The 12,088-nt window shown below is 39.6% G+C and overlaps 1 protein-coding gene across 1 annotated transcript in view; it reads right to left on the reverse strand.

Annotated features, from left to right (window-relative positions):
- Positions 1 to 912: 912 nt before the first annotated feature.
- The window catches only part of ankrd50 (ankyrin repeat domain 50), a 43,941-nt gene continuing 32,765 nt past the window's right edge, over positions 913 to 12,088 (reverse strand). Inside the window, exons 4-5 of the mRNA XM_015398064.1 lie at positions 2,178 to 5,722; positions 913 to 1,616 (exon numbers count right to left, since the gene is read on the reverse strand). Coding sequence (XP_015253550.1) covers positions 2,181 to 5,722 — 3,542 coding nt within the window. The 3' untranslated portion in view covers positions 913 to 1,616; positions 2,178 to 2,180. The remainder of the gene's footprint in view (positions 1,617 to 2,177; positions 5,723 to 12,088) is intronic.

Here is a 12,088-nt window from a genome sequence, read left to right on the forward strand (position 1 = left end):
AGAAAAAAAAAAAAAAAGAAAAGAGCCAGGACTCCTTTTTCAGCAGTAAAGCAAATATGTTTATTAAGCACTTTAATATACATCAGAAAATTGAGCTTCATATAATACAGAAATTATTTTAAATGAAAGATAAATGTACACAATAAGCTATTTACAATCCAATCACTGAGTCAAACCAAAGTTGACAAACAAAACAGTTTCGAGACCAACGAGAGAACTGTTGAGTAAGACTATACACCATGTTTTCCTGCCTTCGATTCATCCATTTACCCTTCATGGCACGCTGAGCTAGTGAAGAGCAGAGAGCTTTTACCGGGGGCTTCTAGGTGTTTGTGCATGCGATACGTCTTCTACTCCCCCAAAATCCCAGCTCTTGGGAAAACATAGCTCGCTGTTAAAATTTGTGAAAAGCCTGCAAAAATATGACAGCCCGTAAACGCTAATGCAGCTCCACTCGGTTCATAAGAAACAGATGTTTTACTTCTGAGAGTCATGGCTGACCAAGCTCCACCTCCTCTTCCTCCTCCTCCTCCCATAGGGTTTAGGTCCCAGTGAGCAGCGTAAAAGCGTCTCACAGAGGAGGTGGGACAGTGTATGCTGTTTCAACTTTGGCTTTACAAGTCTGCATTTCAAACAATATCACTAACAGCTAGGGGTCGTTTTAATGGCTGAACCCTTTTTGTGTCATGCCCCTGAAAAATCCAGCAGAAGATATAACTGAAAATGATATGGAAAACATATGCTGAGCTGCTGAGAAATGCAAAATTTTAACAAAACCGCTGCATTTAGCACCAAAACCTTGCTGACGATACACAACTGTTACTTAAATACTCTTGCACATAAAACCATAACACACAAACACACAATATAAAAACAGAACAATCCCATAGGGACAAAATCAAATTGGTTTTACTTTATAAATGAATCTCCCTCTTGCTTAGATAATTAGAAGCCAAAAAAAGAAAATAAAAATAAGTCCCAAAATGTCTGTTGGCAATTTTTAAAACACAGCACCATGGTAGGATGCGACCTAACACAAATAAAAATGCAACAAAAGTGGCTTGTTTTCCTAAAAAATAAATACGCTTTATATCCCAGTAAACTGCTTTTTGACATGTTACACAGAAAAAAAAGGTTTTAGCACTCTGATCAAAGGTAACACAGATTATTTGGGGTCTCTAGAAAGGCAATGAATGACAACCAGTACTGTTCAGTCCTCTGGACTGGGACAATGTACCTGCTGGAACAACAAAGTACAATGTCATGCAAAATAATAACAAAAGAATTGCCATTTGTTTCTATAAAACAGTAAAAAAAAAAACATGGATGGGATATAAACTGAGGGAGGAAACATGTATGTCTGTCAGTTTATTCTTTTAAAAGTGCATACAATGTTTATTAAATAGCATAACATTAAATTAAAATGATTTTTTTTATATGAAAACAGAAGGCTGTAACAGATGTGGACACATCAAAGTATCAGTTTACATACACCGTAGGCTGTTTGATGGCGTCCCACAGGGCGGGCAAATGAAAGTACTTCTGTAATACAGGTGGAAACTGTTGCTTTGGCACATTCTCTCCAATGTCAGCGTGAAGGATGGCGGTCAGAGCATCTGCAACAGAGCAAGGAATACAGTTAATTCTATTTGGAAGGAACACTTCTTTATTTTTTGCCATTTCCAATTACCAGAAAAAGTTGAGAAATGAATTGGCACCACTGGAAATATAGGTGTGAAAATCCTTGGACTAAATTAATCTTCTATCTCAGCAGTCTCGTAAGCTCTCATTACAGACTGGAGAACATTTAATAAGGAAGCAAAATAACTCAACTGATAATTATTTTTGACAAATTAAGAGTTGGAACATTTATTGTAATATCTATAAATAATACAATGAAAGTAAGTGGAGCAGTACAATAACAAATTAATATTTTAGTTTTTAAATAATTTAGCTAATTTCTAATAGCTTATTCATTTTCTCATGGTGAATCTGCAAATCTAAAATAAATATAAATGTACTTTAATCAAATGTTTGCCAATTGAAAAAAATTGTGGTTAGAAAATCAGTTCCATATTGTTCTGCAACTAGAAATGATGTATGTTTTCTTATTTTTATAAAGGCAACACATCTTCACATGACTTCTATCTGAGCCCACATGCTGAGGCGTGGCTTACCAGCTATAAAGGAGTCTCCTTTTTGTAGTTGAACCCAGGGTCTGATCCTTCAATTTGCAGCTTCAGGGCTTGTTTAAGGCTCAGCTCTGTTTCCCCGATGGGATAGTTCTCTAAGACATCCTGGTGGCCCTTGTTCTGAACCGTCCGTGGAACTGACACTCGACCCAAGAAGACCTGATTGCCCTGTAGATGATATTTGGGGTTGGTCATGATCCCGTTCCTTTTTTTCTCTGAGCAGCTCTGTGGCTGGATGAAATACGGGTCTTGGTACGGCCCTCTTTCCTGCTGCACCGAACTGCCGATCATGATCTTACAGTGAGGATCCTTCACTGCGATGTTGGCGACGGTCTGGTTGAAAGCCATTCTCTTGTCGAATTGGGTCATTTCGTATTCCAGAACCTGACCTTGACTGGTTCCACTGTTTTTAGATTTCTTCTTATCTCCCAGAGCTGCTTTGCTATTTTGAGTGCCGTTCCCCGTTTTGGTTCCCTTTGCGGACTTTAGACCCGACTTCAGCTGAGGCCATTCAAATTCATTGGATGGAGAGGACGGCTGCTGATTGACAGACTTTGTCGTGGAGCAAGGGGATACAATCGACTGTCTGCTCCGGCTCCGAGGCAGTGAGTGCTGCTGAATCTGTTCTGTAAACGTCATTCCATGAAAGCTGTCGATCGGTACGGTTTGAGCTGTGGCCGTAGACGACGTGGTTCTTAAAGAAGAGTTTTTTGAACTCTTGAGGGAATTATTAGACAGGGACGATTTCTGTCTGTCCACTGTGGAATCTGGAGACTCGGAAGGTGAGCTGAAAGCGTGGACGGGTCCGTTGGGAAGACCGCGTCCAGAGGACTGCATGTCCCCTGCGCCGGTGCTGCCAGAACTACTGGATTTAATGGTGAGGGAATGCATTTTGCCAGTCACTGTCAAAGGGGTTTTCTCCTCCATGGTATGCACTGGCGAGGGGTTACATCCGTTTAATGTTGTAGCTCCGTATTTTTCCAGGATTTTAATGATCATCGAATGGCCACCCTTTGCTGCAACCCTCATGGCCGTGCGGCCAAATTGGTCAGCATGGTTGGGATCTGCGCCGTTTTCCAACAGTATCTGCACAACGTCGATGTGACCCTCCTGGGCGGCTATACCTAGAGCTGTTGCTCCCTGGTTGCATGTATGATCCACGTGTGCTCCGTTCTCTATTAAAAACTGAACCACTTTGGTGTGGCCCTGCCATGCAGCAGACTGGAGAGCTGATCGCTTCTCGTTGTCGCAGGCGTTCACATCAGCATTGTAGTTGATGAGCAGCCTCACCATCTCAACATGCCCCTGCCAGCAGGATACGTGGAGGGCTGTCCTGCCCTCTGTGTCACAAGCTTCAACGTTCGCCCCGTTTTCGAGGAAATACTCAGTCATGGCCAACTGGTTCTCCAGCGCCATTATGTATAGCGTTGGACGTCCGTCTGCGTCTTTACAATCGATATCAGCGCCGTGGCTCAGCAGCAGTTCAACAATGTCCCTGTGACCCTCAAGCGCAGCTACCCTGAGTGCGTTCCTTCCATCGTACCCTCTCTGGTCGATGTTTGACTTGTTCTCCAGGAGAATTTGCACGCAGTCATAATGTCCCTCTTGTGCAGCCAGTATCAGTGGTATTCTACCATCATTATCCACCTCCGAACAGCGAGCCCCTTGTTCAATCAGAGCATCGCACACTTGGCGGTGGCCCTCAAATGAAGCCATGTGTAGCGGGGTCCAGCCTGCGTCGTCCCTGTGGTTTTCGTCCAGACCTCTGTCCAGCAGAGTTCTGACAACCTCCACGTTTCCCTGAGCAGAGGCGATGCTCAGCACTGTCCTCCCTTCACTGTCGATGCTATCAACAGCCGCTCCCCAGAAAAGAAGCGTGTTGACCACAGACGCGTGGCCCATAGATGCTGCTGCTAGGAGAGGGGTGCGGCCATTTTTGTCCGTGTGATCCACATCAGCTCCACCCTCCAAGAGCAAATCAACTACATCCACATGTCCTTCATAGCCAGCCACCAGCAGAGGAGTCATGCAGTCTTTGTCACAGTGGTCGACCTCTGCTCCCCGTTCAATCAGAAGGCTAACTACAGATGCGTGGCCTTTACTAGCAGGAATACAGAGCGCAGCCACAGAAAGTGCAGTCCTTCCATCCACATCCTCATGATTTACTTCAGCTCCGTGATCCAGCAGGTGTTCCACAATTTCTCTGTGCCCCATGTATGCTGCAGCAATGAGAGCCGTTCTTCCTTCATTGTCTGCTTTGTTGACTTCAGCTCCATGCTGAAGAAGATTCAATACAATATCTTCATGGCCTCCCCAAGCTGCCGCCCTTAGTGCGGTTCTACCATCTGCGTCTGCGCAGTCCACTTTGGCTCCAGCATAAAGAAGAGCGGACACGACCTCAGAGTGTCCGCCCCATGCTGCTGAGCGGAGAGCAGTCCATCCGTCATGATCTGTGTGGTTTATATCGGCTTCACAACCAATAAGGCAGTTGACCACTTTGGTATGACCCTGCCTGGCAGCAAGAGTCAGAGCTGTTTGTCCGTGGTTGTCTTCCAACTCCATGTTTGCCCCTCTGGATATGAGCAAGTTGACCACATCAAGGTTACCACTGTAGGCAGCATTGGCCAGAAGAGTTCTTCCATTAGAGTCACACTGGTTCACAGAAGCCCCATTGTCAAGTAATGTTCTTATCGAGTCCTCTCTCTCTAGGGCTTGTTGCACAATGCACGAAGCGTGATCATCCTCATTGTTCACATGAGCACCTGCCTTGACTAGAAGCTGCAGGACCTCCTGCTCTCTTGGTATGGAGGTGCTCAGAGAGTCTTTTGTTGGAGTTCCATTCCAGACCATCCAAAGAGCGAGATTACAAGGCTCCATCTGCAGGTTAGAGTTGACAAGGTGCAGAGCAAATTCCTGCACTTCCAGAGGTTTCAGCTGCTTTGCTCTGCAGGTGTAACTCATGGCTAACATTCGATGTCCCTCCGCTGCATTGCATAGGTACTTCTGGGTGCAGTGTTTCACATCCAGCAACCATTCTGCAAAACTGTAGTGGAAAAGGATTTTGGTAGACCCAAGGCCATCAACTAACAACTTGGAGAGAATGTCCATCTTTTTCTGAAACTCCTCCATGGTCAGTGTCATGTTCTTAGTCCAGACTGCATGGTACAGTTCTTTGACTGTAAGTGACCTGCAAGTTGCCAAGATGACATTAAGAATGGGCTGAACTTTGGCAAATTGTTTCCTGACAAACAGCCTTTGGCAGAGCCACAGGTAGAGCCCATTGAGAGTTCCTGGGATGTCACGGATCTCACGAAGCATGATGAAGTTCTCCACCACACCGTCCAGAACACGTTCTAGGTAGAGGAAACAGCCGCTGCTTTTGATGTGAAGCTGGTTGAGCATCTCAGCGGTCTCCTTGGTTAGGTGCTGCCTCAAGGCCTCCTCCTGGTCCAGCCGGTGAAGGATGTACTGCTGCACATCTTTGACGATGTAAGCCTTCCGTAGATCATCAAGGCTGATTTTACGGAATCCTAAAAAAGAAATAAAAAAAAAAAGAAGGTAATATGAGTTGGCTGATAAATAGAGAAATCAGACAGACATTAGCCTGAATCAACAAACAGCCACTAAAGAATACACAGATAAATCACCACCACACTGGGTCCGATTAATCTTGAGTTCATATTTAAAATCAACCCACCCAACCATTAGGTATTAAATACAGATGACAATTAAACATTGGCAACTGTTGCAAACATGTGGTTCTATTGCAGAAATGATTTCATCTCTGATTAGTTGCCTTTATACCCCTAAGGACTGCTGAAAATTCCTTTTAGAATAAAAGGAAATTGGAGCCAAAGCATTAACGCCAGCACTGAAGCTTTACTCTTATATGGATCTTTAAAATCCTACTGTAAAAAAAAAAAGGTCATTATCACAGCATGTTCATATGAATGATTTTATTGTAGGACATGGGAAAATTGTCTCATAATGGTCTTGGCTAATGGGCCTGGGGTGAACTCTCCATATTAAACCCATCAACAGTCTGTCCGGCACGTAGCCCTCCCGCATACTTTTATTTACAGTTCCCATGGTCCTTGAGGCTCCAGGGAAAACGAAAACAAGTTACCAGGCCCCCTCTCCTCTTCAAGGGTAGCTATTTATAAAAAAAAAAAAATCCCCCAAAAACTCTATATATTCTAATACCTTACTTCAAGTTCAGTTTGCATTTCAATATTATAAGAACCAACACTATAGGATTACACTCTAGTAAGTTTTTGGCCACATAGGGCGGAAGGAAACCACACAGCTGCAAGCATGATAACGCTGATGTGCTTTAGCCCAATTCCCAAACAGCAACAGTCCGTTTACTAAGCAAGTCCTGGTAAACAGCAGGAGGACAGGGTTGTCGTTATCACCTGCTTCTGGGTTTGTTTAAGATAAGCACACACCCTGCAACAGATACTCTCAGTAACCTTGCTTCACTTAGTCCTTGAAATACATTTTTATTTTGTTTCCCTTTAGGATTAATGAAGTATTTTGGAATTCAAAGTTTTCCAAAAACATAGAAGTTATGCCTATAAATATTAATACCAATTTAATTTTCAAGTTGAATCCAAAGTCAAAACCTCTAGTTTTAAACATCCATTCTAAAAATGTCAGGATTATAAAATTGATGCTGTTTAGGACGAGGCAAGGAAATTCATTTCCAAAATAATCAAAATTTTCAAATCACAGAGGGACTAAATTTTTGACATAGATCTACATGTTTATGGTATGCAAATTTTTTTACATCATTCACTCCTAGCACTGATTGTAAATAGCTTTGTGTTTGACCCAAAAATAAATAGTAAAGCTGAAACAATTGTCAATCAATTATTGAAATAATCGTCAATTAATTTAATATTCAATTAATCCTTAACTGGAGTATAAAGACCGTAAAAAAATTCCTTTAGCTGACAGAGCAACCCATTTAGAGCTGTAATTATATCAACATTGATTTCGCATTTAAGATAAAAAAAAAAAAAAAAAAAAAAATCTTTCGTCCTTCAATATGCTCTATTCAGAACTCCTTAAGGGGAAAAGTTTTAGATTAATCTGGTTTAATTTAATAAAAGAAATCTTAAAGGATTTTTTGGCTCTCTATTGTTAGTCAATCAATCAAAAAATTAATCAACAGATTTATCGATTTTCAAAATAATAGCCTATTACAGCCCTAATAAATAGATAAGCTTAGTAGAAAAAGACTTTCTAAAATATGGATTTAGCATTCCTGGTCTACATTGTGGACGAATATAAGGTTGCTTGGCTCAATTAATATATAACATTAGAAAAACAAAAATTTTAACAAAATTTGATCTAATTACAGAAGACTGGGTTACTACTGACTGGTTTGGGCTTTTTTTTTTTTTAATTTTGCACTTCTGATCATCTGTTACAGGACCTTAACATTAAAAAGGTATTATTTATCGGTGAGCCCTGACTCAGACAATAGGATCCTGGAATAACTGTTAGAATATATCAGGTACTTTTGACTCAAAAGCCTCATCCAAGTGAAATTCTTTGCCTTTGGGATCATCAAGCAATGTCTAAAGTTTTTTTTTTTCCTAATACAGACAAAATAACCACACTTGTACCATTAGATATCTCACAGAGTTTCTAAATCCAAACAAGACATGAGCACTAGCTGAGATGTTGCATTTTAAAATAAGGGACTATATAGATTACACATCGTCATAATGTCTACCTATATCTTACTGGGTTCTGATGTGTAGTGATTAGGTTTAACTGGTCAGCAGCTTTCTCCCATGACAAAACGTCCAAACTGTTTGAACAATGAAGAGAAAGCAGAGATTTACAGGGTCGGACTTCCAAAGGAATTAGTTTTGCTGCTTCATGCTGCGTATTTTCAGTTGATCCGAGACAAATAATTGATGCAATTATGTACATAACAATGAACAAAAGCAAAAAAGGAGATTTTTACGTTACTGAAGCTAGTGTTTGTCAGTCTTAAATACCAATAAGACATGGGCTGAGAGTTAACAACTTGTTTTTTTTCCCTGCAATACAAGAAAACTAATTATGTACAAATACTTTGAATTCATTAACCTTTAAGTGCTTCTTCCCTGAAATGTTCTGTACCGTGTATCAGCGATAGAACACTACAGGTGCTTTAAGACACAAACCTGCTTTCAGTCTTGTGTTTTTATTTATTTACGTTCTACACACTGCTTCTGACTCTTTGACCTCCGGTGCCGGTTCCCACTGCAGTCCTGGAACAGGATTCATGGAAAGCATGCAAAGTATCTCAGCGTAGCAAAGCAGCCTGAAGCAATCCTCACTTTGTCTCAGAGAACAACAGACAATTTTTCCAAACTACTATTTAGAAATCTCATCTTATCTCTCATTTTGACAGCTTTTTAAAAACTAAAACGTAAAATCGTGACTTGGGTAGGAAGACAGGTGTCTTCAGTCAAAATAGATCAAATCTAAAGCCGTGAGTTTATCGAAAGATTTTACACGCTTCCTTCACCATCCTTTGGTTCAACTTTTAATGCTAAACCAGCCGAGTGTTTTTCCCCTTTTCGCTGGAAGGTTTATTTTTCAGTTTTTAGGCTAAATAAGAATCTCAGTCAACCCAAGGTCAAAAATGTAAATGACATGTTATTCTCATCTTGCAAAGGTGTGGAAATCTCATACTACTTTCTCACAAACTCATTCTAGGGTCAAATTAGCTGTGTCAGTAAACTTGCTGAGGAAAGTGAAGGGAAACAAATGGTTAAAAAAAAAATAGCCCAGACCTAAAGCATTGAGATGAAGGACTGCAATGATTATGTTCTTTACTAAAGAGAATGAAAAACTCTTCAGTTTAAGATCCAGAATTTCACCCCATGTCTTAGATTTAATAATATAATTAAACTTTATTAAACTTACACTAGATAATTTTACCCCTGCATTTACAGTAACCCATCCCCTTGGGGAGCAGTGGGAGGATAAGGGACTTGCTCAGGGACCCAGAGTGCCAGCTGTGGGGATCGAACCAGATACTTGAAACCTTCTCAGAGAAAAAACGCACTGCTCTAACCACAGGCCATCATCACCCCAATTCAAGGGCACAGAAAATCAGGAGGAGATAAATGCAACAGCAACTTTTTCCTGAAAGATATTCAAGCTTCCATTTTGCTGGACATCAGCTGTAGCAGCTGGGTTCAATTTTCCTTTTTCGCAAGATCAGAGAAAAAAAGCAAAAAAAAAAAGAGAAAACTTTTCAAACACTTAATTTCTAAAGCTCAAAGCTAGAAACTTTTCCAAATTGCTCCAACATACTAGATTTTATTTGCTTCAACCACAAAGGTTCCTTTCCAAGTAATGTTACACGTACGAGGAATTTGTGTTGGCTATAAGGTGCTACACACACGGACACATAAAGATACTTAATTTACTATTAAAAACTGCAAGTAGTAGGGATATTATTAGAAAAGAGAAGATAAGTGAAAGTTTTAGACTGGAAGACCACCTTGGCAGATATTAAAAATTAATCGTATTAAATAGTATTTATATGCGGTAAGATTTTATTTTGTTTTTAAAGGCCATCCCAGTTAATACAGACTCGTTAAGTAAATTCAGTTTTAAAAATGGGTATATTCACAGCATTTATTACTGCTTACAGATACCAAAATAAAGTTATTCGCAAAACTAGATTTCTACATAAAACTAGATAATTTTTTTTTTAATTTAAAGCAGATGCCATTACAGATTATTTTGACATCAGTCCAACAGATCCCTGGTGTGCGCTGCCACTTATTTTGGGGCCTGTTCTTCATTCTGATATTGTTTGCTTTTCCTGTACATGATAATGACAGTGATAAAATTGTTATACAAGTCTCAATGTAAATAAAGTTATACATTAATTAAAACATTTGATGAAACATTAACTATGAATAGTAATTAGAGAAAGCAGAAATGAATAGGTTTCAAGGGTTATCAAGGTATGGCTGCTGAATGCATTAATCAGTGTATTGGTTGATACTGCTACAAAAGAAACATCAGCAGCCGATGTATCGCTCTCTCTACAGGTGACCTACGGAAGAAGCATTTTTTCAGTACAGAAATGGAAGGATGGATAGGCCTAAGTACTTTGTATGTTTTAGAGCAATTTATCCAAAATTCTCCATTAGGAATGAGGTGGAAATTCGAAAATGTGCACAACATTTGTACATTGGTAATGTTAAAAGAATTGTGAGGTGAAGCCCATTTAATATGTAGGGGAAAGATATAATTAGAGGCAGATTTCAGTTAAACCTTGAAACTCAAATAGTGCAGACAGAAAAATCCAGGTTGATTTTAATCAAACACCTCAACAGAACCACAGGTTGATCATCTTCAAATCAGCCTCTAATGATGCAGGAAACTGAACCAAGTAATGACCATAAACTGTTCAGTAAATGGACTCACTTTTCTATACTCAATTATTTGGTATTTTGTAAAAATCTCCGGTTTTCTTCAGCCGTAACCGTATTTGAAAAATAAAATGCTGAGTGAAGGAAAAAAAAAAACTTTCTAACTTGACAAAATAAATAATCTTGATGAAATTCTAATTTCTGCAAAGCTGGCTCAGTAATTTCAATTCCAATTTAGTTTATTTATATAACGCCGATTCACAACACATCTCAAGGCACTTTACAGAGAGAATTAAACCACGTCATATAGTCAGATTGATTCAAAGTTTTCCATCTGAAGTATATAGAGGATGAAGCTGTTATTATAATCTGGATAAGTGAACTGTAAAAGCATAATTGAACTGTAATTTCTACCAAATCTTCCTAGTGGCTCTAAATTGCGCCCGATTTTCTATTGCAAGAAAGCTGTTGGTGATGCGCAGCAACTGCTTTTCTGATGAATAGACTGAAGTCATGGCATTAGTATGGGTCAATAAGTCATAGCATAAAGCTCTAAATCCACCAAGAGGGAAAGTTATGAAACTTGTCACTTGCAAGGTTGCAAGAGAGAAAAGGATGCGAGATAAGAATGCAATATGTGGGGTATAGTTCAGCTTTTTTTTTTTTTTTTTTTTTTTTAGAAACAGGAGACCTGGGAAGAAAAAGTCTCAAAAAATGTGTTGTTCTGTTTTGAAAGCCTAAATGCAAAAATGAAGTATTGAAGTATTAAAAATAATGAAAAAAAAAAAAAAATCTACCTTGTTTATTTTTTTTAGATATGCTATATAGGGTATATAAAGGTTCACACCGAATGCAATTAGGGCATCAAAGCATCTGATTTGCATGCAAAGTCTATGGGGGACGGCGTCCAGAGGTGGAGTTAGGGAATTTGAACTTTTGCAGCTGGAAACCAAAGCGTCAACCAATAAGAAAAGTTGATCCACAAGCTTTGTCTTGCATGTAGTCTCTGGGGAGACAGAGACGACATGCTACCTTAAAGCAAAAGGTCTGAAATTTTCTGCATTTGTGGTTGACATGATGTAGAACACATAATACAATGAAACCTGCCTTTTCTCAAGAATGTCTTTATTACTGCTGTTCAAAACAGACCCATTATTTCTGAGAATTAAAAAAACAACAAAACAACAACTCTGAGTCATGTTTGAACTGATGCACGTTGGTCTGTGTTCTATTCACCCAATTTTTATACCAGTTATTTGCTTTTCCATTTGGGTTTGCAAAATAGGCAAGAATTACCCAAAATGAGGTGGATGTTAAGAGGTTAAACTGTTTTATCGACTTACCAAAGTAAATAATGCCAAGTTGCTCTCTACCGTGTAGCTCCAGAACAGATCAGATAAACAACCAGAGTGCCAAACAGCCAGAGCGTTGAAGCATTAATGCAACTTGACCAGCATCCAAATTTAGCCTTTTAATTGATTTTGATGCCAAAAATGCAAC

This window comes from Cyprinodon variegatus, unplaced genomic scaffold (assembly GCF_000732505.1).
Source record: "Cyprinodon variegatus isolate N-32 unplaced genomic scaffold, C_variegatus-1.0 Scaffold909, whole genome shotgun sequence".
NCBI classification, from domain to species: Eukaryota; Metazoa; Chordata; class Actinopteri; order Cyprinodontiformes; family Cyprinodontidae; genus Cyprinodon; species Cyprinodon variegatus.